This window comes from Halichoerus grypus, chromosome 12 (genome assembly GCF_964656455.1).
Source record: "Halichoerus grypus chromosome 12, mHalGry1.hap1.1, whole genome shotgun sequence".
Classification (NCBI taxonomy): Eukaryota; Metazoa; Chordata; class Mammalia; order Carnivora; family Phocidae; genus Halichoerus; species Halichoerus grypus.
Window position 1 is genome coordinate 100400421 of NC_135723.1, and position 26518 is coordinate 100426938.

Genomic DNA, 26518 nt, shown 5'->3' on the forward strand with positions numbered 1-26518 from the left:
CCTGGTCTCTCCGGCCGCGCCCCCAGTCCGGCGCTGAGCTAGCGGAGCCCCAGCTTGTTCCTGGAGACCGTCGAGCCAAACCTGCTGCCCCAGTGCCACCCCACCTCTCGGGCTGGGCTCCTCTCCCCCATCCTCTCCTCCCCCCGCCTCACCCACAGTGACCCCCACCTGGCCACCCGAATCCTCTCAGCCCTTCCCGGTCCTCAGACTGACCCTCTTTCCTCCTTCCAAGCCCCTGCAGCCTGGTCACCGCTCCCCGGCCCTCTCAGTGGCCCCCACCCTGGGCCTCAGCCATGGAGGCCCGGCGGCCAGCCTCGGACATCCGCGTCTTCGCCAGCAGCTGCACCCTGCATGGGCTGGGCCACGTCTTTGGCCCCGGGAGCCTGACGCCTCGCCGAGGGCTGTGGGCCACCGCCGTGCTCCTGTCGCTGGCCGCCTTCCTCTACCAAGTGGCTGAGAGGGTGCGCTACTACGGGGAGTTCCACCACGAGACGGCCCTGGACGAGCGCGAAAGCCACCGGCTCACCTTCCCCGCCGTCACCCTGTGCAACATCAACCCGCTGCGCCGCTCCCGCCTCACACCCAACGACCTGCACTGGGCCGGGCCCGCGCTGCTGGGCATGGAGCCCGCCGAGCATGCCGCCTTCCTGCGCACCCTGGGCCAGCCCCCCGCGCCGCCCGGCTTCATGCCCAGTCCCACCTTCGACATGGCTCGACTGTACGCCAGGGCCGGGCACAGCCTGGAGGACATGCTGCTGGACTGCCGCTACCGAGGCTGGCCGTGCGGGCCTGAGAACTTCACCGTGGTGAGCTGGTCACCGGCCCGGGGCCGCCAGGCACCCGGCTCGTCCCTGTCCGGGACCCGCCATCCCCCAGTCATGCCAGCCCAGGCTCCTCCAAAGCCAGGGGACCTTAACACCCGTGCCAGGGACCCTTCCCTTCCCAGCCAGGCCACGGGCTCCCCACCCCACCAGGGCCTTTCTGTTCAGCCCAGGAGACTGTGCTCCTTGGGGTCCCCTCCCGGTCACTCAGCTGGACCGCAGTGTGCAAGGTTGTGATTCCCAGCACAGGGCATTCACCCAGGCTGCCTCTGGGCTCAAGTTCTGGTCTGTGGAGACCCTGCTTCTGGGGGTTCGGGGGAATCCAGTGTCCTGCTCTAGGGCAGAAGAGCCCTCTGCCTGGGGGAGTCGGCTTGCTTTCCCTCTACCTCTTCAACGTTCTGCTAGTCCTGGAGGAGGGCAACCGAGACCCCCTTCCTTTCTTGCCATTCTCCAAAGAAACACTTGTCCCATAGGCTGTGCCCTGGGCTGGGGGCTGGGGGGTCTGGGAAGGGGAGGAGGGGCTGGAGCGATGGGAGCCCATGAGGGTCTGACTCTATGTGCCGGTATGAGGGACGGACTGAGGGCACTGAGATGTGGGTTCAGTGGTCAAAGAGACCAAAGGGAGGGCAGGGAGAGGAGAGGTCTCGTCGTTCTCATGTTTGCCTGGGTAAAAAGGCTGGCTGGGCTCCTTTACCCTGGTGAGGTCTGTCCCCTGTCTGCTCACCCGTAGGTCTTCACCCGGATGGGTCAGTGCTACACCTTTAACTCGGGCGCCGAGGGGGCAGAGCTTCTCACCACTCCCAAGGGCGGCATGGGCAACGGGCTGGAGATCATGCTGGACGTGCAGCAGGATGAGTATCTGCCCGTGTGGAGGGACATGGGTATGGGGGCACACGGGTCAGGCTGGAAGGGTGGCACAGGAAGGAGGGGAGGCACTAGGAAGGACCCCAAAGCATATCCTTTCCTGTGAGAAGGGGGTAGCGTTGGTTGGTCGCAGTCCTGGGGAGAGAGGGCTGAAGCAGGGGGTGTCCTGAGACACAGGCCTCAGGGTCCCCCTTTCCCCTGCAGAGGAGACCCTGTTTGAGGTGGGGATCCGAGTGCAGATCCACAGCCAGGAGGAGCCGCCCACCATCGACCAGCTGGGCTTCGGGGCAGCGCCTGGCTACCAGACCTTTGTGTCCTGCCAGCAGCAGCAAGTATCCCCACCCCCACCCCACCAAGGCCCCCAACCCCCCCTTCAGCCCACAACACCTCAGACCGTCCTGGGGGCCCCCATCCCTCCGCATGCCCACACAATTACAGCTCACATTGTACCTGGGTGCCTCCTTAACCCAACCAACTACAGCTGAGCTTCCTGCCACCACCCTGGGGCGACTGCAGCTCCGCATCTGTGGACCCTGACTTTGAGCCGGAACCTTCGGGTCCCCTGGGTCCCCCCAGCCCCAGCCCAGGCCCCCACCCTCCCTATAGTCTAATGGGGTGTCGCCTAGCCTGTGAGACGCGCTATGTGGCTCGGAAGTGCGGCTGCCGAATGATGCATATGCCTGGTAAGGGGCTGGTGGGGGCGGAGGAGGGGGTCCGGGTGGGGGCAAAGGGGCCTAGAGGGCCCTTCCTGAAGCTGTCTCCTCCCCCACCACCCCAGGCGGCGCGCCAGTGTGCAGCCCTCAGCAGTACAAAGACTGCGCCAATCCGGCGCTCGGTAAGGCGCAAACCTGTCCCGCATCCCCGCCCCTGCTGGGCTCCGCCCGCGACCCGGAGTGGCCCTGACCCAGGCGACTGTGGCCCCTAGACGCCATGCTGCGGAAGGACGCGTGCACCTGCCCCAACCCGTGCGCCAGCACGCGCTACGCCAAGGAGCTCTCCATGGTGCGGATCCCGAGCCGCGCCTCCGCCCGCTACCTGGCCCGGAAACACAACCGCAGCGAGGCCTACATCGCGTGAGCCGGGCCGGCGGGGGCGGGGCGGGGCGGGCACCCTCCTGCGGGCGAGCCTTCGCGCGCACACCGGGCTGGGACACCAGTCTGCACATCACCGCAGGGCTCCTGGGCCTCTGGGCAAGCGCGCGAACCTTCTGACACCATCGCTCCTGCAAATGGGGGCCATGACGCCCGCCCCAGGGCTCTCAGGAGTCACAGACGGGAGATGGATCGCGCACCTGTTTCCTGCCTGCAGCTGGAGCCAGCGGGGGTCCAGCGAGCTTTCCTGTCCTCTTTTCCTCCAGAGACAATGTGCTGGTGCTGGACATCTTCTTTGAGGCCCTCAACTATGAGACGGTGGAGCAGAAGAAGGCCTATGAAGTGTCAGAACTGCTTGGTGTGTGTGTGTGTGTGTGTGTGTGTGTGTGTGTGTGTGTGCGCAGAAGGCCTATGAAGTGTCAGAACTGCTTGGTGTGTGTGTGTGTGTGTGTGTGTGTGTGTGTGTGTGTGTGCAGAAGGCCTATGAAGTGTCAGAACTGCTTGGTGTGTGTGTGTGTGTGTGTGTGTGTGTGTGTGTGCGCGCAGAAGGCCTATGAAGTGTCAGAACTGCTTGGTGTGTGTGTGTGTGTGTGTGTGTGTGTGTGTGTGTGTGTGCAGAAGGCCTATGAAGTGTCAGAACTGCTTGGTGTGTGTGTGTGCGCGCGTGCCCACACAGGACACCCAGGAGTCTGGGGAGGTGTGGGCAGGGCATGTGGCTGTGAGCTGATGGGTAACTTGGGCTCTGCAGGTGACATTGGAGGCCAGATGGGGCTGTTCATCGGAGCCAGCCTGCTCACCATCCTTGAGATCCTGGACTACCTCTGTGAGGTGGGCCTGAGCCCCAGCTGGGGGAGGGGAAAGGAATCAGGCCATAGGAGGAGGATGTGCACTGGCCACTTCCCCCCACTGCCTGCCCCCAGGTGTTCCGAGACAGGGTCCTGGGATACTTCTGGAACCGAAAGCACTCCCAAAGGCATTCTAGCACCATTCGGGTAACAACCCCTTCTTCCTTCTTTGCCATCTCCAACATGGATGCTCAGCCCTCCCGCTGAAGCCTAGAACACCAGCCCTACCCAGCTGAGGAAAGAATGGTGGGGGAGGAGCATGCAGTGACCTTGGCTGGTCCTGGGAGGGAGGACTCCTCCCCACCTCTGACCCTTTCCCTCCCACAGCTTCAGGAAGGGCTGGGCAGCCACCGAACCCCAGGTCCCCACCTCAGCCTGGGCCCCAGGTAACAAGAAATGGCCCCCTATTTCAAGGGAGGAGGGGCAGGTCCCATCTAGAGGGTGACATTCAGGTTCAGGGTGGCAGGGCAGTGGGTACGAGGCCTCCTGTCCCAGCGCTGTGGTCTGGGTCCCCCAGGCCTCCCACCCCTCCCTGTGCCGTCACCAAGACTTTGTCAGCCTCCCACCGCACCTGCTACCTTGTCACACGGCTCTAGACCTGGCGTCTGTCTTCAGGGTTGCACCCTGACATCCTGGACATGCCCCGCCTGCTCGTGTCTCTGCCATCTTCACCCCAAATAAAGTTCTAGTGCATCAGCCTCAGCTAGTTCTCTTACAGGCAGACGGGTCAGGCCAAGGTCAGCCCTACTCAGGCCGAAGAAAACCTCTGCCAGCCAGCATCCAGTGGGCAGTGTCTGAAATGTAGGTGGGTCCCAGTCACCCACCACAAATCTCTCTGGGAAAAAAGAGTAGTAAGAGGGTATCCGTCATCTGCAGCTCAGTGTGAATGAGCTGATCAGAATTGCATCTCAGAGAGAATGGAGCCCAAAGCCAGGTGTCAGGGCAGAGAGGAGTCAGCAGGAGGACAGTTATGGTTGGGGTACCACAAGGGAACAGCTGGAAGAAGACTCTGCCCCAGAGCCTGGCAAGAAGTAGGGGAGCAGGCAGGGAGAGGACAGGAGGAACTACCCACTTCCAAGAACGCAAGCTGCTGTCCTGCCTGGGAAGACTTTCAGGACTCTTTTCTCGTATTTGAGACCAAGTGGCAGCACATCACCTGTCTCCATGGGAACGGCTGTTTCCCCAACCTCCCCAGAGAGCAGAAGGGCCCAGCTCGAGACGGTGGCGGGGGGCCCTCCCTTCCCACTCCTGCCAGTAAGAATACATCCAGGCCCCAACTACTGCCCACTGTCCCTGCTCTTTCTCTGTATCCCAAATATTGGGAAACTAGGGGCAGGGGAAAGGGGGTTCCTAATCTCATACCTCTCTGGATCTCTCCTGGCCCCAGCCTGCAGGCCTGGGGATGGGGGGGCCGATGAAAAAGGAAGGGCTGGGGATGATGTACATGTGAGATAGGGAGAACCATGCGAAGGCCTGGTCCTCTTTTCCCCATTCTGGTGGGAGCCCATCCTTACTCTGACACTGGCTGCCGAACCCCTCAGGACTGGTGCTCCTGGGCAGAGGGAGGAAGGGGGGTAGGTGCCAGCATAGCCACGGGGGTGGGGGTGGTGCTGCCCCCGAGCCCAGCCATCGGGGTGAGGGTCAGAGCCTCCAGCACCCACTCTCAGGCCACTTCGGGTAGTGGAGCAAGGACTGGAGAGCTGGGCTGGGTCTGAGCTGGAAGCAAGGCCATAGAGGGCGGTAAGGCAGTGCAGAGACCCCGGCCCCAGCCCGCCCCCTCTCAGACCCACTCTACCACCACATCAGCCAGACTGTGGGAAAGGAGCCAATTTATGAAATTAAATAAAGTCCATGGAGGGAGTGAAGAACATGGGCCAGGGCACCTCCACCCCGGCCAGGCCCAGCACAGCCGGGGCTCAGCACACTGTGCATCCCCTGCTTTTCCTCCCCTCCCAGGAGGGGGCTTAAATCAGCCAGGCCCCAGCCTGGCCAAGGTGCTGGCACCTATGGGGGACAGAAGTCGGAGAAGTAGGGGTGCTGCAGGGCCTCTTCTGCTGAGATGCGCTGGACGGGGTTACACTTCAGGAGGTTCTGAAGGCACGGAAGAAAGGCATGGCGGGTTCAGGCTGGGTCGACCACCTGGAGCCCCATGCTCCCTCAGCCCCCCTGACAAGTGTCTGGACCCCACCCTCTATCCCTGCCCTCGGTTACCTGTAGCAGGTCCCTCCCCGTGGCATTGAGCTTGGGTACGACATTCACCAGGGACGTTGTGGCCGGGTACATCGGGTAGGGCTGTGGGAGGGCAGGGAGAGTCAGACCAGAGGTATGGGGGCTTGGAGCTGCTAGAGCTGTGAAGTAAAAAGGACCCCCCCTACCCCCGCATTCCCCATCACACCTTATAGTCTGGCAGCTTGGTCATGGCAGGCCACTGCTCCTCGGTTGGTGTCCCCAGAAGCGTGTCCATGGGGTCAAGGATCACTCAGGTGGAAAGGGGCAGGTAAGGGGCTCTTCCCCTCCTGGGGGTGGGGGTTCCTCATGCCCATCCCCAGACCCCTCACTTGATCCCACAGCTCATGACAGAGGCCGGGCCCAGCACACGCATGGTGTCCCTGTGCGCCAGGCACTTTACACATGTCCGCTACTCTGACTTCAACCCTGATGTCTGCTCCTGATGACCCAGTCAGCCCTCTCCTATGCCCACAAATAATCCTGCTGCTGATTTTGGCTCCTTTGTCCCAAGGATTCACTTCTCAGCTGGAGGAGTATGCTCCTGGCTTCTTCCCCCAGGGAACCCTCCTTGTCCACAGGTCATACGCTCTCCAAGTGGCAGCCTCCATCAGGCCTGAGAACACCGGGGTATCCGCCACCCTCTGCCCTCCATCCCCTCGCCCAAAGCCATGCCCTATCCTGGCCCAGCCCATCATCACCCTCACTTCTTGCACTCTGGAGCTCCACGGGCTTTTTTTTTTTTTAAAGTAAACTCTAGACCCAACGTGGGGCTCAAAGTCACGACCCTCGAGATCAAGAGTCACATGCTCTACCTACAGGGCCAGCCAGGTGCCCCCACCCCCCATACTCCCCTTCAGAGAGCTCGAGGGGAAGGGAAATGTCGAAGGATATCGGAAGATCCTCTTCAACTGGTCATCGACATCATTGCCAGGGAAAAGAGGCCGCCCGGCATTGGCCAGCTCTGGGAGAGGAGCGGGGTGTGAGAGGAGGGGGCACGTGAAGAACCCCCCGTTCCCATCGCACCCTCTGTGCTTTCCATCCCCATCCCCAAGGGCCTTCCCCAGAGGAGACACTCCAGTCTCTATGTGTCCACTTGAATGGGAGAGAAGGTGTCTCTGCAGACCCCCAGCTCGTCACCTGCGAATATGCAGCCAGCTGACCACATGTCGATGGATGTGGAGTACAACTTGGCCCCGAAGAGGACATCCGGTGGGCGGTACCAGAGCGTAACCACCTGGAGAAGACCCCACCCACAGCAACCCCCCAGTTAGAGGACTGGGGAGGAGGGGCTCAGTCAGGAGGGGAAATAATGTTTTGGGTCCTGGAGTAGGAGAGGAAAGATGCTGGGAGGGGACCCTCTCCTTCCGCCCCATACCCCACACCCCACCACACCCCCAGCTCACCTCGGCTGAGTAACAGCGAACAGGGATCCCAAAGGCTCGAGCCAAGCCAAAATCAGCCAATTTCAGCTCCCCATTCTGAGGGGGGATGGGAAGGGACACAGAGAGGGGTTTTCAACAGTCTCAGGGCAGGCCCCCTGCCTCCACCTCCCAGCTCAGCTCCCCTCATCACTTGTGCCAGCCAGCCTGTGACTTGAGCCTCCCCCGTCTCCCACCTTCTCCCCAGGAGGTACCCTGTTTATTAGGAGGTTCTGGGGCTTCAGGTCCCTGTGCAGCACGTTGCGACTGTGACAGAATCCCAGACCTTTCAGCAGCTGGAAGAGGAATGACTGTGGGGGGAGGGAGGAGTAGGGGAGGGCATCAGACCTTCTGGATGGGAAGCTGCCCCCTGCGGTGGGCCACACTCCCCTCTTCACCCTCTGCTTTGCCTCAAAACCCCACCCATCTTTCAACAACATCATTCATTCGCTATGGAGGACCTGCTTTGTACTGTGCTAGGTATAAATAAGTGAACAATGCATGGGGGTCCCGGTCAGAATCTTTCTGGAACTTACAGCCTAGTGGGCCTTCCTACCTTCCCACTGATCTCTCCCCTACCTGGCCTCATGTAAGCACACACCTCAGAGCCATCAATATATATACTGTGCTATATCATTAATCAGCACTGCTTCCCCTGGAACCTGGCACAAGGCACTTGGTCTTGGGCCTAGAACAGTGCCTGGCACCCAGCAAAGCATCCAATAGGTATTTGTTGGATGAATGAATGAATGAATGAATGAACGTATCTCTTTGAATCTCATTTTTCATATCTCAAGTGCAAATCACATCACTGATATCAGAGTGTCACTGTCAGATCAAAGAGACCATGTGAAGATGCTTGCAAAGAGGGAGGCTCCTGGAGGGCAGAAACAGGGGTTTCTCATTCCCTGACATTCCAGCGCGTCCCCACTCAGGGCCTGAACTTGGTGCTCAGAGAGTGCGGAGACTGAAGACTGACTCCCACCCCGCCTCACTGAGTCTCCGGGATACCAGCCCCTCACCTTCACAATTTCAGGATCCAGGTCACCATTACAGCTGTCGAAATACTTCTTAAGGTCCTAAAAAGGGATGGGGGTGGGAAACGGGACAGAGTTTAACCTCAGTGTGGGCCCCTATGCCCTCCCAAGGCTACTGTCCCCCAAGTCCCCCTTTCACCTGGTCACAGAACTCAAAAACCAAAGTCAGCTTCTTGTCGCTATGCAGGACATCATGAAGCCTAGGGAGGAGGAAGGACTCAGCCAGGCAGGGCTGCAAATTTCGGCCTCATGTCCCTAATCCCAGTATCAGCCCAGCCCATCTCTGAAGCCCCCCTCCTCCAACTGACCGCACAGGCAAGGAGGACCCTGCCCATCTACACACCTGACGATGTTCTTGTGCTTCAGCTCTTTGAGTAGGCAGATTTCCCGAAGGGCTGAACTCGGCACTCCCTACACATGGGAGGGGGCCGGGCGGGCAACAGTCACATCCCACCCAACCTGGGCCCTCAACCCCCTCCCTGGCCCCGATGTCCCAGTCCTACCTCATCATCGTCATCCAGCCTCACCCGTTTCAGAGCCACGATCTCATGGGTCTCCCGGTTTTTGGCCTTGAATACTGTTCCGTAGGTGCCTAGAGGAAGAAGGTCAGGGGTGAGGGTAAAAGATGGGACACCCTTCCCACCCCAGGAAGTCCCTGTCCGGCGAGCAGGCAGCGTGGGAGTGTGTTATTTGTGAAGCCTGGAGGAGTAAGGGGAGAGATTCAGGGTGAAGGCTCAGCATGGAGGAGCTCTGAGGGAGGATGGGGCAGAGAAGGTGCCTGCAGATGGCTCAAGGGTGTCTGCAGCAGGGAGAGGCTGCAGCTGCCGGGGTAAGGAGATCTGTAAGGAAGGCGGTGCTTCCGGAGGGTCTGGAAATAGGGAGCAGGCCTGGGAGAAGAGTGAGGGCCGGCAGAAATGAGGTCGGAGGTCTGCATCGACAACTGAGGCTGTGGGGTGGGTGAGGCTCTGCAAGTGGTGCTGAGGCTAGGGGCAGGAGATGCAGGAAGTGCTAAGGTCGGCAAGTAGGTCTCCAGGAAGTGCTAAGGCTGGGAAGGGGCGTCTGCGGGAAATGCTAACGGGAAGGATAGGTGTCTGCAAGGAGTGTTGAGCTCGGGGCCAAGGCTGCAGCCAGTGCTGAGGTCGGAGCCTGTGGGTATTGCTGACGGTAGAGGAGCCAGGGCTGCAAGGAATGCTGGAGGGTCTGTAGAGGAAGATCTTGCGGGAACATCTCGTAGTCCCATTACCTTCCCCAATCTTCTCGAGTTTCTCGTATTTCTGCATCGCGGCAGCCGCGGGGACCCCTACGGGCCCTGGGTTCTAAGACTCCGGCCCCGGCGTTGCAGGGGAGGCGGCACCCCAGCCTCCGGCCCTGCCCCGCCCTCCTGACTGCGCATGGGCTTCTGGGGCATGTAGTACCAAGGATGGCCAGATTTCCCAGCAATGTGCGGGGCATTAGAGAACAAGAAGACTACAACTCCCAGCAGGCTGCGCCAAGGCTCTCTGCAGCACTCGCCTCCCGGGACTCTGGTTCGACCGCGGAGGAAAACCTTGGACTTCAAGTCCCAGGAAGCATCGCGTGTCCGCTTTCCGGGCCTCAGCGGCGTAACGCCACGGCTCCCAGTGTGCCCTGCTCTGGGTATTCCTTGCTGTGATCACAACCTTCTTTTGAAAAGGGCCTCTCTGGGACTAAACATTCCAGAAAGCAGTAGGGTGGGGGTGGGCGCTCTCTGGGGTTTGGGGTTTGGCGGCCTGCATCCCGGGCCCGGATGGGTGCGCTCTGACCCGGCTGATGGTGTTGAGGTTCCAACGACCTCCTGACAACCGCAGTACGGATTCCCACCTCTCCCCAGGCCATCTGGAGACCTCAGGATTGATTGGGAAATGGCTCCGAGCCATACCTTGATGACGACTTCACCGGGACCAGCTGAACCACAGGGCTGGGAAGAGAGGCAGGTGTGCCCCTGGATTTAACGTACGCCCGAGACCCCTCTCTGCCCTTTGAGCCCCGTTTGTCGTCTCGGAGCCCACCCGACTCCAGCTGCTCGCAACACTGTGACGTCCCGAGGCAACCTGGCTGGAACACTGGGAGTCCCTCCATACCAGTCTGGAGAACCCGGGCCCACCGGAGTCCGCCAGGGTGTGGCCGAGGGCTGGCAGGTTGGCTACCGCCCTCAGCAGACAGAAGCACAGACAGATGCTACACTTGGAGCAGCCTTGACCTCATCCCTTAAGGAGTTGATTATAGATTTTCTTGCGCTCCTCTCTAATTGTCTCATGATTGCATTCTTGAGGGCTGTGAACTGGACAAAAACGGCCCCAAACAGCGCTCCTCAGCACCAGAACCATAGTTGGTGATAAACATTTGTTAATTAACTTGTTTATATCAGAACGTTCTCTGCATACACAATGCTGTATTTCACGTAGTGGCATATTAAAAAAAGAAAAAAGTATACTATTTATTTGGAAGAATTTATAATTTAGTTGAGAAAACCCAGAAATACAGAAATCTTCAGTGGCAGGTGTTGATTATAATAGGGTTCGAGGTAGGAGGTCGCCGCAGGGAATCACTGAGGCAGAAGTTCCCCGTTTCAGAAAGTCTAGGTCAGCTCAGGGTAATGGGAATCCAACCTCCAGGAGCCATCTCCCCTATCGCCACCGCCCTCCCGCCCACCCAAGCAAAGACAGGCCTATCTTGGAGGCACTGGGGCTTACTGGGGAGTGGGGGGTAGGGGGAGAATCTTGACCCCGATGCATTTGTGTTTCAAGTTCCTCCGCCCCGAATTTCCTGATCATCTTTGTGTCTCCGTTTTCCTGTCTGGGATCCCCAGCGTGAGGCGGGCTCCTTTCCACCAGAGGTACCTAATGCGGCCAAGAGACGGCGTCCCCGGGGTGCCCAAGTCCCATGCGGGGAATTCCGGGCGGCTACCTCACGGGACTGAGCCGGACAGAGGGGTGGCCGCTGGGGCGCCGGGCTCCCGGTGCCGGGCGGTGCCTGGAAGCGCGCCTCCGTCCCCGGGTCTCAGGCCCCGCTCCCCGCCTCCCCACCCGCTGCGGCGGGGCCGCGCACGGTGCGCCGGGGGGCGCGCACGTAGGGGGCTGGCCTGCCCGCGGCGCGGGGGAAAGTTGAGTTGGGAGAAGTTGGGAGCGGCGGGGGTGCGCCCCGAGGTGGGCACTAGGGAGTCGTCGGGAGCGCGCGAGGGCGCCGGAGAAGGGGGAGAGACCCCGAGACCTCCGGGGCACGAAGTCCAGAGCAAGCGGGTAAGCGGAGAGGTGGCGGCGGAGGAGGGCCAGGGCCGCGGAGGGAGGAAGGGAGGGGGAAGGAAAGGGGGGAACTCGGGACTCGGAGCAGGGAGGGAGTGGAAGTGGAGGAAGGGGCGGAGACTGGGGCGCGGGGAAGCGAGGTCTTGGGGAGAAGGATGCGGAGGCGCGCGGACTGCTAGTCGGGAGCGGGATCCGGGGTCCGCTTATTAGAGTTACCTAAAGTGAGGGTGCCGCGCCCCCTGCCACCAGGAGGGGGTAGTCTCTGGGAGGCGCCGCCGGCCTTCCCAATTCCTGGGCGAGCTCCAGGCGACACCCCTCCCCTACGACCCCCTACTCTATTCTTAAGGCCCGTTCGGGGTGCCTAGGCTGGGGGTGGCCCCGGGCCGCTGCGCCGGACCTCCGGGTTGGGAGGTGGAGCAGGGAAGGGAGGGGGTGGCGGGTCAGGTCAGGACAAGGGGTCAGGTAGAAGAGGGAGCAACTGGGTGGGGATGAGAAAGACGAGTCCGGAGAGTTGGACCTGACTCGGGGCGGGGGGGGGGGGGTGCGGCGCCCTGGCTTGTCTGGGAAGCCCAGTGCTGGGTGTTAGGGGCGGCGCTGCCTGAAATCCACTTTATCCTCCTCCCTCCATCCCCCACCCTACCCCCACCAGCCCCACATCGAAGAGCTGTGGAATGTACGAGTTTACTTGGGGGGTGGTTAATGCCCAAGTGGGGGTCCGGGGTGCTAATCCCTTGGGCGGGGGTGGGGGAGATGTTAATCCCCTGGGCCGGTCGGGGCTGGTCCCGGAATGTGCCCCCACCCCGGATTATCGGCACCGATGCTCTGGACAGAAGCTGCTTTGTGTTCTGGGACGGCGGGGCGGGGGTGGGGGGGGTGGGGGAGTACACAGAGGGCACAGCCTGGAAGTGGGAGTGGGGCACCTGCAGGTGCTCAAGACACCACACACCCTTCTCAGACCGGGGTCCCTCCTCCCAGTACCGCTGTCCCCCACACCAAATGTGACCTGGCTGAAGGCCTCCTAGGGGGAGGTGAAGAGAGCGTCAGCTGAGTTGGAATGCTTGCCAGGAATTTGTTGCTCCAGGCTCCCCACCCTGGACTGACCCCCCAGACCTATATTGTTTGACCCTACACTGACCTGTGTTATGCCCGAGTTAGCCCTAAGTCGGGCAACCCTGACACCCCCCAACAACACACTGGGGAGCTTCAGTACTTTGGAGAACCTTGAGTGCAGGTCCCCCCCCACATCCACTTCCCCCACTAGGAATGAGTACCCCGATTTGCCCTGGTCAAGTTCCTTAACCGCAACTGTTCTGCTTCCCCACCACACACACAGTGCCCTCCCGAGACACCCCGACAGTCACAGTCAGGAGGGCGTCAGCCCTGCCACTCAGATTTTCCTGGCCTCAGGCTAGGGTAGGGGAGGGATCAGCACTGCCCCTTAGGGCAGAACCTCAGGGTTTTTGTGCCCACCCTCCTCCCAGTTCGTCACGTGCCCCTCCCCCATTATAAAGGTCTGTCCTGCCTGTGCCCGCCGTCTCCCTTCCTCCCTCCCACAGAGTGAGTGGAGTTGGGCTCCTGCCCCTCCCCCAGGGAGCCTCCTTCATCAGGGGAGGGGGCACAGTCCTGTGTCTCCTCCCAGCCCTGGGTCCGGTGTCTCTGCCACCCCCGTGCTTGCTGTTTGGGGCTCTCTCCAGTCTCTCCCTTCCTTCCTCCCCACTCTGCTCCACGGGGTGTCTCCCTCTCCCCAGGATACCCCTCTCCCGTTCAGCCCATCTCGGGTGCCACCATTCGGTCACCGCTCCCATTTCTGGCTCAGCCTGTCCTTTCCTTCCCTCCTCCTCCGTTCCCCACCCTGATTTCTGCTGCTTTCTCTGTAGGTCTGGGCCTTGACTCCTGCCCCCCGCCCCCCTTTCTGCAGCCTCTCCCACCTTCTCTGTCTCTTCACTTGGCCTTCTGTGGCCTCCTCTGCGCCCCCCCATCCTCTTCTCTCTGTTTTTTCTTCCTATAAATAACTCTTTCTGTGCTCTCTGGCCTCTATGGGGAACCCTAAAGCCCTTCATAGTCCAGAGGATCCTGAGCAGCAGGGAGACCGCTCGGTGCCCGCTGGCGGGATGTTCCTGAGACCTGGCATTCCCCGAGCTGGGCGTGTGTTGGGGGGCTGAGCAAGGCCGGGGCACTTGTGTGCCTGGCGGCCTGCTCTCACGTGATCCGTCCTCCCCCCCACCCCCCCAGGTTATGCCGCCGCCTTGTTGCCCTGAAAGCCGCAGTGACAGTGAAAAGGGCTAAGATTTGGCCATGAGCAGCGCCCCCCGGCGCCCCGCCTCGGGCGCAGATTCTTTCTGTACAGTGAGTATTGCCGGCTGGGTTGGCCGCCCCACCACCCCTCCCACACCACAGGTGCTCTGGGGGCGGGTCCACTGTCAAACTAGAGAGAGAGAGAGAGAGAGAGAGAGAGTGTGTGTGTGTGTGTGTGTGTGTGTGTGTGTGTGTAGGCTCAGGAGGAAGGGGAGCCTCTGATGGATTGGGGAGGGGCGCTGCCATCCCGCCTCTGGCCTTGTCTGGGTCTCGGGGGTCTGGGATGGGCATTGATGGGGTGGTCTTGCCACTTCCAGTCCTGTGAAGAGAGTTGAGGCTGTTTCCTGAAGATCCGGTGGTTCTTTAGCCTCAGAGAGAGAGGAACTTTGGGGACCCTGGGTCTCTAACCTGGTGACCCCTTCTGACCCAGCCTTAGAAGCAGCCGCAGCAGCGTCCTCACACAGTGGTTCTGGGCAGGGTTTGCTTGCAGTGACACCCGCCCCTGGCCCCACGTGCCACCCAGGCCCGCCCTGTGCGGCCCCACGTGGCCACCACCCCACGTGGCCCCCTCCTGATTTTCCTGGGGAGTGTAATGATTAACCCCAAGTGCCATAATCAGCCCCTTATTGGCCATCTGGCCCAGCAGGGCACGTGACTGGGAAGGGGCACAGGCTGGTCCCCTCCCCCTCCTTCCCGAGTTCACCCCTGCCGGCCATGGACTTCCTCCTGCGGCCTCAGGTGCGAGGGGCTCTCAACCCCCCTGCCCCCACCCTGGCTAGCTCCCCGTGCTCACTCGCTTCAGCCGCCTCTCGCCGCCTTCCTCCCGCTGCTAATTCTGGTGAGAGTGGAGCGGGAGCTTGGGGAAGCAGGCTAGAGCTGCTGGGATGGGGGGTAGGAAGCAAGGGGGGGTGGGAGGCATGCCCCTGACTCCAGTATCTTGTGTCCAGTATCCCTGCCGCTCCTGTCCTCACCTCGGTGTCTCCCCAGGACCCGCCTTCCTCTTAGCCCTCCTCCCCTCGCTCTTCCTTGCTCTGGCCACTGGCACCACCACGGAGGGGGCTCCATACCCCGCCCTTGGAGATCCCGATGCCCTTGAGGTCCAGAAGCTCTTGAGCAAATATTTGGCGGTGCCTGGAGCTGAGACTGGCAGGGGTGGTGGGGGCCGGACAGAGACTGCGGCTAGGCAGCAGGCTGCTTAGCTAGGCTGAGCTCTCCAAAGCGCCGCTGCCGCCGCCGCCGCCACCGCAGTCCGCTGCTCCTCTCCTGCAGGATGACTCAGGTGGGGGGGAGGTGAGGGGCGGGGCGAGCGAGCGAGGGGCCGAGGGGGCCGAGGGGCCCCAGGCTCGGTGGGGTGCAGCTGGGGGGGGGGGCATTCCTGACAAGGTGAAGCGCTGCATTCCTATCCCGGGGCTAGGTTTCAGTTTGACTCAGAGAGTTCCGTCAGTCGGCTTGGGCACCTCCAGAAGTTACTTTTCAGGCCCGGGAGTTGTGCTCCGGCCAGAGGGAATTGGTTCACCATCAGCCATGTGAACTGGCCAGTTCACGCACCTTACCTCGGGGCTGGGGACGCAGGGTTTCTCCTGAGATTTTCCGCCTGCCCTAGGACTGACCAGAATGAGCACAGCCAGGGTTCAGATGTCCTGGAACCTAGGGGAAGGCTGCTTGGGGAGTGGGGGTGGGGCGCTCTGGGTCCCTGGCGTTTGAGGGGAAGGCTGCTGGGGCGGTCCTGGAGCTCCAGCACTGCACAGGGTGGGGTTTCGGGGTACACCTCTTGGTGAGCCCCTGTGTGTCCTCCCCACCCCGTCTTCCTCACAGCCAGAGCCGGAGAGCTTGGGCCCTGCAGCGCCTGGGTTCCCTGAGCAGGAGGAAGATGAACTTCACCGCACTCTGGGTGTGGAGCGGTTTGAGGAGATCCTACAGGAGGCCGGGTCCCGAGGAGGAGAGGAGCCAGGCCGCAGCTATGGGGAGGAAGACTTTGAATGTGAGGGGGCATTGGGGAGGAGGTGGCAGGGGCACTTAGGCTTGCCTGTCCAGCAAGAAAGGGGCCTGGGGTCTAGTGGGAGGGGCCCAGGGCCTGGATGGCAGGGAAGGAAGCTGTGCCCACCTGCAGCCAGGTCCCCTCCTCCCCGCAGACCACCGCCAGTCCTCCCACCACATCCATCACCCACTGTCCACCCACCTGCCTCCGGACACCCGCCGCCGCAAGACACCCCAGGGCCCGGGACGGAAGCCTCGCAGGCGCCCTGGAGCCTCCCCCACCGGGGAGACCCCCACCATTGAGGAGGGGGAGGAAGAGGAGGATGAGGCCAGTGAGGCCGAGGGGGCCCGGGCGCTCACCCAGCCATCCCCTGCCTCTACACCCTCTTCGGTGCAAGTGAGTTGGGGCGGGGCTCCTGGGGGGGGGGGTCTCTTCGGAGTCCATGGCCTGGCCTCACCTGCTCCCGTGGGTTCCTGTTCCAGTTCTTTCTCCAGGAGGACGAAGGTGCTGACCGGAAGGCAGAAAGGACCAGTCCGTCTCCTCCCCCACCGCTGCCCCACCAGGAGGCGGCTCCCCGGGCCAGCAAAGGGGCCCAGACTGGGTAAGTGTCCCCAGATAGAGACCTCCCCTACTGGTGTCAGTGATGGGTGATGTGGGGAAAAAACATGAGTCTCAGGATCCTCAGGCTGGGGTTCAAATCCCAGCCCTGCCCCTTTGGGCAAGTACAACCTCTCTGAGCCTTCCCATGTGTAAACCAAGAATAATAGATGCTATCTCACAAGGTGGTTGTCGGGATTAAAGGGTATTGTGAAATGAGGTTTAAGTGTGGGTTACTCTGAAACAGGGCAGGTGTGCAGTCTGAACACCCATACCTTCTCCCCCGCCGTGACATCAGGTGGCTCAGCATCAGGCGCTGGGTCAGGGATTGGATCGGTAACCTCGGAGTACCCCCCTGGGGTCCCAAAGGTGTGAGAAGGCTAGGAGACGCCCTTTCACTCTGGGGGAGCTGCCAGTGCACCTGGGAGATGGCATCAGAAAAGTCACTGTGCTGGAGGGCAGACTTGGGCACAACGTCCGTATCGGGGGGGGACTGGCGTTTGGGGGCGTTAGCTGGGGAAGGCTTCTTGGAGGAAATCACTTTGAACTGGGTCTCAAGGTCACCACTATCATGGACCTGTTGTTTTCTGGGTGCCAGGCAGTGTGCAGGGCTGCAGGGAAGGGGGCGGGCTGCTGGACTCGCTGGGGAGACAGGCGGGGCGGGTGGCGCCGAGCCCACGGCGGCCGTCGGCACGGGGGCCTGCGCTGGCGGGCAGCCCAGGGGCCAGGGGCAGGCGGAGGCCTCGGGGAGTGCGTGACATTGGAAAAGTGGGTCAGATCTGTGGGCAGGGGTGCAAGAGAACGGAGAGCACCGGGGGTGGGTGTAGGGGAAGAAAGCTTGACAGGGGACACGGGCTTGGAGCTGTGGGAGAGCAGGCTAGCGTGGTGTGGCAGGGGCTGGGCGCGGTGGCCGAGAGGAAGGAGACCTCCTGGTTTGGGGCCCGGCGCAGAAGTCGGCACCATATCATGACCGCAACGGAGCCGTCTACACTTTCAAAGGCACGTTTTTACCTGCTTTCCTCCGTTTGGTTAGAAACTTCGGACCTGTGACCGTCTTGAGCCCATGGCGAAGGGTGTGCGCAGGAGGGGCAGGAGGGCCTGCGCGGGCTGCTGAGGCAGACCTCGGCTCTCCCCCCCCCGCAGGAGGCCGGCCTCGGCTCCGCCAGCTGGCGGTATGGCCACGCGGCCGGTGAAGGGCAGGGCCAGGTCGCGGGGCCGCATCCGCTTGTGGGAGGCTCGCCGTTCCACGTCCGCGCCCACCGAGAGTGGGGCAGCGCGGAGGCGGGGTCCGGTTGGGGTCCCCTCCCCGCGTCACCCCCGCGTGGCTCCGGCTCACGGCCGCTCTGTGTGTCCAGAGCCCCGGTGGAGGAGGTGGTGGCTGTGGCCAGCGGCACGGCAGGAGGTGACGACGGGGGAGCTTCTGCGCGTCCCCTGACCAAGGCACAGCCGGGCCACCGAAGCTACAACCTGCAGGAGAGGAGGCGCATCGGGAGCATGACGGGGGCTGAGCAGGCCCTGCTGCCCCGAGTCCCCACGGACGAGAGTGAGGCCCAGACGCTGGCCACCGCCGACCTGGACCTCATGAAAAGTGAGTGCCGGCCGGGCCCAGCCCGGCACTGGTGGGAGCAGGAGGGAGAGAAAGCAGGAGCCTGGCCCTGTCCCCCCTGCCTCCTGCAGGTCACCGGTTTGAGGACGTTCCTGGAGTGCGGCGGCACTTGGTGCGGAAGAATGCCAAAGGGTCTGGGCAGGGCGGCCGGGAAGGGCGAGAGCCTGGCCCCACGCCTCGGACCCGACCCCGGGCCCCCCACAAGCCCCATGAGGTACTGTTCTCCACTTCTTGCCCTTCCGTTATCTCCCCATCCATTTCCTCCCCACGGGCTCCCCCCGCCTACCCCCCCCACACACACCAACAATAATCGCGAACACCAGGGCTGCCATCTGCAGTTGTGAAGGTTGTGCACTGCACAAGAGTCCTTGACATTGTTGATTGGGGTGTTAGGGTTCCGAGTCCCATCTTAGACACTGTTGATTTCTATATGAAGCACTTACTGTGTCGTATACGGTGCTAAGTGTTTTGTATGCTTTCTTTTGATTCCCCATAACAGGCCTTTGAGGTGGGTGGTATTATTCCCGTTTTACAGATGAGGCAAAGAGAGGATCAGACTGGTTAGGATCTTGCTAGGCCTGTGCCCCGTATGGTGTCCCGGGCCGTGATGGCTCACAGGCCCACCCTGACGCTGGCTGTCTTAGAGAGCAGTCCCTGGGCCCCACTGGCTCTGACCTTGCCGTGCCTTCTCGTCTTAACATCCCAAGGTATTTGTGGAACTGAATGAGTTGCTGCTGGACAAAAACCAGGAGCCTCAGTGGCGGGAAACAGCACGCTGGATCAAATTTGAGGAGGATGTGGAGGAGGAGACGGAGCGCTGGGGGAAGCCCCATGTGGCCTCCCTCTCCTTCCGCAGCCTCCTAGAGCTCCGCCGGACCCTGGCCCATGGTAACCTGCCCTGCCCGCCCCCTCTCCCCTCCCCCTCGATAAATCTTGTTGACTGAGCCTGTTCTCTGAGGACCAAAACCCCCCAAATGGTGTCTTGAGCAGCACGGTGTGTAATGTTACCCCAGCCCGGGAAGGAGCCTCCTCGTCATGACGTCATATAGCCTGTCATTGCTTGGGCTCTGTCATTGGTGATTGCGGGGCACGGTTGACACCACTCTCTCTTATCTGGCATTTTTAGCAAATGGCTCCTTTAAGTGATGTTTTCAGATAACTGAAGCTGGTATGTTTGGGATGGTGACATGTTTTTAAAGAATGTTGATGGAAACCTTTCTGAAATGATATAATCTATAGGACTATGTAAGGTCTTTTCTTTTTTTTTAAGATTTTATTTTTAGGGGCGCCTGGGTGGCTCAGTCGGTTAAGCGTCTGCCTTCGGCTCAGGTCATGATCCCAGGCTCCTGGGATCGAGCCCCGTATCGGGCTCCCTGCTCAGCAGAGAGCCTGCTTCTCCCTCTCCCTCTGCCTGCCGCTCTGCCTACTTGTGCTATCTCTCTGTCAAATAAATTAATTAAAAAAAAAAAAAAAGATTTTATTTTTAAATCCTCTCTACACCCAACATGGGGCTCGAACTCACAACCCTGAGATGAGGAGTTGCCTGCTCTCTCGCCTGAGCCAGCCAGGTGCCCTGAGGGTTATGTAAATTTCACTAAATGACCAAGGTGCAAGACTCTTGAGGTCTCTGAGTGTTTCTGCTCTGTGTCTCTTTCCTCCTTCCCTTTGGAGAAGTCACTCCCAGTTGCTGTCAGAAGGCCTATTTCTAAGCAGCTGAGGACTCAGAAACCTGCTGTCAGAATTGTTTCAAAACCAGGAGTAAATAGGCTCCGAGGGAGGCTCTCAGGCTTTGGGTGAGGCGCCAACATGCAGGTGCTTTATCGCTGGGCTTTGTGATCTCTGTTTTGGCTGCTCAGGGACCTTTGGTTCTATTAGTTGTCACACCCATTTTTTTTTTTTTTAAGATTTTATTTATTCGAGAGACACCACGAGAGAGAGGGAGAGAGAGAGAGAGAGAGAATGAACAAGCAAGGGGGAAGGGCAGAGGCAGAGGGAGAAGCAGACTCCCCGCTGAGCAGGGAGCCCATTGCGGGGCTCCATCCCAGGACCCTGGGATCATGACCTGAGCTGATGGCAGACGCTTAACTGACAGAGCCACCCAGGCGCCCCTCCGTTTTTGTTTAAATGGTTCTGTTCGTTGTCTAGTTCTGCGTTCCTGCAAGTTGACCTTGACAGAAAGATGGCCTGATCACTTTTGAAAGGACTTCCATTTCTATATAAATAGTAGTTCAGAGCAGTGACCAGTGGAAAGATCTGGAAACTGTCCCATGAGCAGCTGTTGGACTTGGGGAAGTTGAGGTGCCCAAGCTGGAGGGTGACATCTTCAGATGGCTCAAGGCCACAGATGGGCCGTGTTGTGTTCAGAGGGCAGAACTAGGACCTAGAGTGGATGTTAGGGGAGGCAGCATGTGGCTCGCTGAAAGGAAGAACTTTCTAGCAGCAAAGAGTGGCCCCGTCTGAGTGGACAGCCTGGCGCACCCCAGCGGAGGCTGTGTGCTCCTCCTCCTCTGGGAGGGCCCTGCCTTGGTGGCCTCTGCTGAGCCCCACCACATCCCTGTGGGAGAGAGGGTCAGAAGGAATGGACGTGATGGGTCAGACATGTGATGGGGCTTGGGTCTTGAGCCCTGCTCACTGGTTTCTGGGCCAGTGCTCCATCCCCGGACCGTGCTTACCTGGCCACCCCCTCGTCCCCGGTTCTCTCTCCCTTCCACCCTCTGCCCTTGCTTCTTGCCTGGGGATAAGGGCCCGTCCACGCCATCCTTATTCCAGGGGCTGTGCTTTTGGACCTGGACCAGCAGACCCTGCCCGGGGTGGCCCACCAGGTGGTGGAGCAGATGGTCATCTCCGACCAGATCAAGGCTGAGGACAGAGCCAACGTGCTGCGGGCCCTCCTACTGAAACACAGGTGAGGCCCCACCTGCTGCCCCCGCCTGCCCGCCCCTTGCCCTGGCCACTGCCCTCCCTCCCTCACCGCCCTCTGCTCCTCCAGCCACCCGAGTGATGAGAAGGACTTCTCCTTCCCTCGAAACATCTCAGCCGGCTCCCTCGGCTCCCTGCTGGGGCATCACCACGGCCCGGGGGCTGAGAGTGATCCCCACGTCACTGAGCCTCTCATCGGAGGTGTTCCTGAGACGCGGCTAGAGGTGGAGCGAGAGGTGAGGGGAACAGGGTGGCGCTGGCTGGTTCAGGTCCCAGCCGCCCCCGCTGGCTGCCGGGCGTGAATATGCGGGGGTGGGGGGTGGTGGGGGGCTGCTTGGCCAGGCTGAGCTCCGTTCTTCTGCATCCCCAGCGAGAGCTGCCACCTCCAGCCCCACCAGCCGGCATCACTCGCTCCAAGTCCAAGCACGAACTGAAGCTCCTAGAGAAGATCCCCGAGAACGCCGAGGCCACAGTGGTCCTTGTGGGTATGTGGGCAGGTTTTGCGGCGGTGGGGGGGGGTGGCGACGGCCAGGCCTGCCTCGATGCCCCCCGGGGGCTGGGGGGCGGCCTGCACCCTCCCTTAGCCCATGGTGGCGCCCTACCCCTAGGCTGCGTGGAGTTCCTGTCCCGCCCCACCATGGCCTTCGTGCGGCTACGAGAGGCGGTGGAGCTGGACGCGGTCCTGGAGGTGCCCGTGCCCGTGCGCTTCCTCTTCCTGCTTCTGGGCCCGAGCAGTGCCAACATGGACTACCACGAGATCGGCCGCTCCATCTCCACCCTCATGTCTGACAAGGTCAGGCCCTCCCGGTGCCCGCGGGACGCCCGCCCCCCACCCCGTGCTCTCCCCCGGCCCTCGCGCCGCACCCTCACCAGCCCTGGGCCTGCTTTGGCAGCAATTCCACGAGGCAGCCTACCTGGCCGACGAGCGGGAGGACCTGCTGACCGCCATCAATGCCTTCCTGGACTGCAGCGTGGTGCTGCCGCCCTCGGAAGTGCAGGGCGAGGAACTGCTGCGCTCTGTTGCTCACTTCCAACGCCAGATGCTCAAGAAGCGGGAGGAGCAGGGCCGCCTGTTGCCCCCCGGGGCCGGGCTGGAGCCCAAGTCAGCACAAGAGAAGGGTACGGGCCAGTATGGGCCCGGGGCAGGGGGTCGGGGTGGTCTGCATGAACGTGGAGGAGGGGGCCGAGCGCAGAGGGGCCGCAGCGGGCGCCCTGACGGAGGCCCGGGTTGCAGCGCTCCTGCAGATGGTAGAGGTGGCAGGTGCAGTCGAAGACGATCCCCTCCAGCGGACGGGCCGGCCCTTTGGGGGCCTGATCCGAGATGTGCGGCGCCGCTACCCCCACTACCTGAGTGACTTCCGAGACGCACTCGACCCCCAGTGCCTGGCTGCTGTCATCTTCATCTACTTCGCCGCCCTGTCTCCTGCCATCACCTTTGGGGGGCTGCTGGGTAAGGAGCGGCTTCGGGGGGCGGGGGGGTGGTGGGCAGGGCATGCCCAGGGCCCTGGCTGCCAGCTCCTGAGCCGCTTCCTGCCACCCCAGGAGAGAAGACTCAGGACCTGATTGGGGTGTCGGAGCTGATCATGTCCACGGCGCTCCAGGGTGTGGTCTTCTGCCTGCTGGGGGCCCAGCCGCTGCTGGTGATCGGCTTCTCCGGGCCCCTGCTGGTCTTTGAGGAGGCCTTCTTCTCGGTAAGGGCCCACAGGCTAGTAGGGGGCTGGCTCTTCCTGCCCTGCTCCATCTGCCCTTCCTGTTCCCCAAACATGCCCACTTTGCTAGCCCCCGGGCTCTGGAACCTGACTGGATGCCCTCCCAGTTCTGCAGCAGCAACAACCTAGAGTACCTGGTGGGCCGCGTGTGGATCGGCTTCTGGCTGGTGCTCCTGGCCCTGCTCATGGTGGCCCTGGAAGGGAGCTTCCTGGTGCGCTTTGTCTCCCGTTTCACCCAGGAGATCTTTGCCTTCCTCATCTCCCTCATTTTCATCTATGAGACGTTCTACAAGCTGGTTAAGGTGAGCAGGCCCTGCTGAGAGCTGGGGTCAGGAGGGGTGAGACCTCCGGAGCAAGCTGGGGCGCCTTCTGCCCCTCTCGCACTCTCACTTCGGGGTAGGAGGTCCCAGGCTAGCCCAGAGCTCCCCTGGGCTGCAGTCCAAGGAGCCCACGGAGCACGGGCTGGTTCTTCCTCCCAGCCCCTCTCCACCCTCCCTGTCACCAACACACGTCCCGGGACTTCAGGTCAGTCTTAGAAACTCATATTTTTAATAACAAAGGTAACACGTCCTTTTGTTAAAGTGGCAGGCAATCTAGAAGTATCAAAGAGAAAGGCCCCCGAGATGACACATAGTCACAGTCTGGTCCTCAGAGCTGTGCCCGTCAGGCTTAGGAGAGGACACGCCCCCTTGGTCCAGGCCTGGCTGCAGCCACGCCCCCAGCTGCCTGAATCCCGTATCCCTTGCTCCCGTCTGGTCACTAGTCATTTTCTTGATCAACAAGATAAGCCCCGGGGCACCTGGGTCCCTCAGTCGGTGAAGTGTCCCCCTTCGGCTCAGATCATGATCTAAGGGTCCTGGGATCGAGCCCCGCCGCGTCAGATTCCCTGCTCTGTGGGGAGTCTGCTTCTTCCTCTCCCTCTACTCCTCTCCCTCCTTGTGTTCTCTCTCTGTGTCAAATAAATAAATAAAATTAAAACAAAAAAACAAAAAACAAGCTCCTTAAGGCCAGACCTGTCATCTTCTCCCCTGCCTGCCCCACTCACCATACATCTTTCCACTTTGGCTGATGGAGTCCTTTGTCTTCTCCCTAGATCTTCCAGGAACATCCACTCCACGGCTGTTCGGTCTCCAACAGCTCTGAGGCAGACAGCGACGAGAACAGCACATGGCATGGGGCAGAATCCATGCTGGGGCCGGGGAATGGGAGCTCCCCGGGGCCAGCTGGGCAGGGGAGGCCCCGGGGCCAGCCCAACACCGCCCTGCTGTCACTGGTGCTCATGGCCGGCACCTTCTTTATCGCTTTCTTCCTGCGCAAGTTCAAGAATAGCCGGTTCTTCCCTGGCCGGGTGTGTGGGCTGAGATGCCCGAGGTGGAGGGGAAAACCGGCCGGAAAGGGTGGCTGAGTCTGGGCCAGAGCGGGGCAGGGGGCCTCTGAGCACGGTGCTTGCCCACAGGTGCGGCGGGTGATTGGGGACTTTGGAGTGCCCATCGCGATCCTCATCATGGTGCTTGTGGATTACAGTATTGAGGACACCTATACCCAGGTAAGGTGGGGCGCAGGCAGTGGTGGAGATGCCGCCTGGCGCCGGGCTCTGGATAGTCCCCTCCAGCCCAACCACAGAGCTGCCTCTCAACTGCGCAGGCACTAGGCCTCTTCCCACAGCACGCCCTCGGTGCTTGGCCTGCCCAGTGCACCTCAGGGCTCCCCCTCCACCGTTCACCGGCCCCTGGCCCCACCCTCTGCCCTACAGAAGCTGAGCGTGCCCAGTGGAGTCTCCGTGACAGCCCCAGAAAAGCGGGGCTGGGTCATCAACCCTCTGGGGGAGAACAGCGCCTTCCCCGTGTGGATGATGGTTGCCAGCCTGCTGCCTGCCATCCTGGTTTTCATCCTGATTTTCATGGAGACGCAGATCACCACGTGAGTGGTCCTAGCCGAGGGGGGTGCTCTGCAGACAGGAACGATGTTGTTTGTGGAAGGGCTGGAGCCCCAGCGAGGCGAGGAGATATGGGTGCACTGGGTGAGGGAAGCCCAGGATGCCAGGCTGGCCCCGAGAATTTGTTTTTAAACGTTTATTTATTTGTTTGAGGGGGGAGAGGGAGAGAATCTCAAGCCGACTCTCCGTGCTGAGCTTGATCTTGTGACCCTGGGATCACGACCTGAGCCAAAACCAAGAGTTGGACGTTTAACCAACAGCACCAACCCAGGCGCCCCTAGGATTTATTCTGTAGGCAGTAGAACGTTCCCCTGACGTTTGCTGGGACGGGCACAGTAGAGGCCTGAAGCTGTCCTGAAGGGCAGGGAGGGCGGCATGGAGAGGGTCTCGCCCCATGACAGAACTCTTGTCCTGACGGACTGGGCAGGGCCCGACCGCCAGGTTCCGAAAGCAGACAGAGGCTCCTGGCTGGATGCTCTGGAAAGACAAAGTTGTCTGCCCAGCTGGGCCCAGGGCCGTGGGCATCAGGGAGTGCCTGTCCCACTCAGGCTGATCATCTCCAAGAAGGAGCGCATGCTGCAGAAGGGTTCCGGCTTCCACCTGGACCTGCTGCTCATTGTGGCCATGGGCGGCATCTGTGCCCTCTTTGGCCTGCCCTGGCTGGCTGCTGCCACCGTGCGCTCCGTCACTCATGCCAACGCGCTTACCGTCATGAGCAAGGCTGTGGCGCCCGGGGACAAGCCCAAGATCCAGGAGGTCAAGGAGCAGCGCGTAACAGGCCTGCTGGTTGCCCTGCTTGTAGGTACGTTGACCTCTTGCTCCGCCCTTCCCCGGGGCGGCCTCTGGGGGTGGGGAGCCCTGGGGCCAGCTGTTTCTCCCTCTCCCCCCCCCAGGTCTCTCCTTGGTTATCGGGGATCTGCTCCGGCAGATACCCCTGGCTGTGCTCTTTGGAATTTTTCTGTATATGGGAGTTACCTCCCTTAACGGGATCCAGTTCTACGAGCGGCTGCACCTGCTGCTCATGCCCCCCAAACACCACCCAGACGTGACCTACGTCAAGAAGGTAAGACCCCACTTGGAAGAGCCCCATGCCTCTGCCCCATCCTGGTCTGCGGGGGTCACTCTCCAGTCCCCCAGCTGCCCTCTGTTCAGCCGCTGTTGAGTCTGTGCGGACCTGGCTCTGGTAAGCACCCGAAAAGGCACTGCTGCCCCCATCCCCGTGGAGGGAGAAAGGGTCACCCATCTTCTGGAGGTGGCAGGCCCAGATGGCCCTGCAAGGGACCAGGGCCCTCCAATGCCGGGGAGAAGCCTCGGCTCACCTGTCTTATGCCACCCACCCCCAGGTTCGGACCCTCCGAATGCACCTGTTCACAGCCCTGCAGCTGCTCTGCTTGGCCCTGCTCTGGGCTGTCATGTCCACAGCTGCCTCCCTGGCCTTCCCCTTCATCCTCATCCTCACGGTGCCCCTCCGCATGGTGGTGCTCACCCGCATCTTCACCGAGCGAGAGATGAAATGTGTAAGGCCTCCTGCCCCTCCCCCCCCAGCCCCGCTGGCCCCCACCCAAGCTGAGGTCAGCATCAGCCTTCTTGACCCCCTCCGCCCCCACAGCTGGATGCTAATGAGGCGGAGCCAGTGTTCGATGAACGGGAGGGTGTGGACGAGTACAACGAGATGCCCATGCCTGTGTAGCGGCTGCCTGGACCGACAGACAGCCAAGGGACAGATGGACGGAGGGAGCAGGGGCTGGGGGGTGCTCTCTCCATCCCCTCCCTCGTTTTTATTTAAGTGAATAATTTAAAGTCCCCATACCATCCCCACTCCCCCACCAGTAAAGTGCTTCAGCCCCCACCTACCCCTGGCCTTCTGTCTCTGTATGGGGAGGAAGCGTGGATGCAAAAGCGGGGGGGGCCCA

At 61.3% G+C, this 26518-nt stretch overlaps 3 protein-coding genes across 5 annotated transcripts; 2 read left to right on the top strand and 1 right to left on the bottom strand.

Annotated features, from left to right (window-relative positions):
• Positions 1–293: 293 nt before the first annotated feature.
• On the top strand, positions 294–4309 carry ASIC3 (acid sensing ion channel subunit 3). Its single transcript, XM_078059839.1, has 11 exons — positions 294–806; positions 1552–1702; positions 1890–2017; positions 2167–2368; positions 2464–2520; positions 2611–2758; positions 3043–3134; positions 3525–3604; positions 3697–3768; positions 3949–4007; positions 4139–4309. The coding sequence occupies exons 1-11, from the start codon at positions 294–296 to the stop codon at positions 4215–4217; spliced, it is 1581 nt and encodes a 526-aa protein (XP_077915965.1). The 3' UTR covers positions 4218–4309.
• Positions 4310–5433: 1124 nt separating this feature from the next.
• On the bottom strand, positions 5434–9692 carry CDK5 (cyclin dependent kinase 5). 2 transcript variants are annotated; one of them, XM_036102110.2, is made up of 12 exons: positions 9549–9692; positions 8809–8897; positions 8649–8716; positions 8445–8505; positions 8291–8347; positions 7484–7579; positions 7254–7328; positions 6988–7084; positions 6742–6811; positions 6017–6077; positions 5833–5913; positions 5434–5712 (listed from the first exon to the last, which is right to left on the bottom strand). In XM_036102110.2, exons 1-12 carry the CDS (start codon positions 9583–9585, stop codon positions 5626–5628), a joined length of 879 nt encoding a protein of 292 aa, XP_035958003.1. In that variant the 5' UTR covers positions 9586–9692; the 3' UTR covers positions 5434–5625. The 2 variants fall into 2 exon arrangements, with proteins under 2 accessions (XP_035958003.1, XP_035958004.1); XM_036102111.2 differs by lacking the exons at positions 8445–8505; positions 8649–8716.
• A 1694-nt stretch (positions 9693–11386) lies between these two features.
• On the top strand, positions 11387–26458 carry SLC4A2 (solute carrier family 4 member 2). 2 transcript variants are annotated; one of them, XM_036102104.2, is made up of 23 exons: positions 11387–11562; positions 13798–13911; positions 15676–15841; positions 15993–16234; positions 16321–16439; positions 17791–18023; positions 18113–18255; positions 18749–18929; positions 20811–20946; positions 21031–21196; positions 21331–21445; positions 21569–21753; positions 21854–22079; positions 22195–22410; positions 22503–22651; positions 22777–22971; positions 23763–24017; positions 24126–24215; positions 24423–24589; positions 25154–25407; positions 25499–25668; positions 25949–26122; positions 26215–26458. In XM_036102104.2, exons 2-23 carry the CDS (start codon positions 13861–13863, stop codon positions 26293–26295), a joined length of 3714 nt encoding a protein of 1237 aa, XP_035957997.1. In that variant the 5' UTR covers positions 11387–11562; positions 13798–13860; the 3' UTR covers positions 26296–26458. The 2 variants fall into 2 exon arrangements, with proteins under 2 accessions (XP_035957997.1, XP_035957998.1); XM_036102105.2 differs by lacking the exons at positions 11387–11562; positions 13798–13911 and adding an exon at positions 14525–14598.
• The last annotated feature ends 60 nt before the right edge of the window (positions 26459–26518 follow it).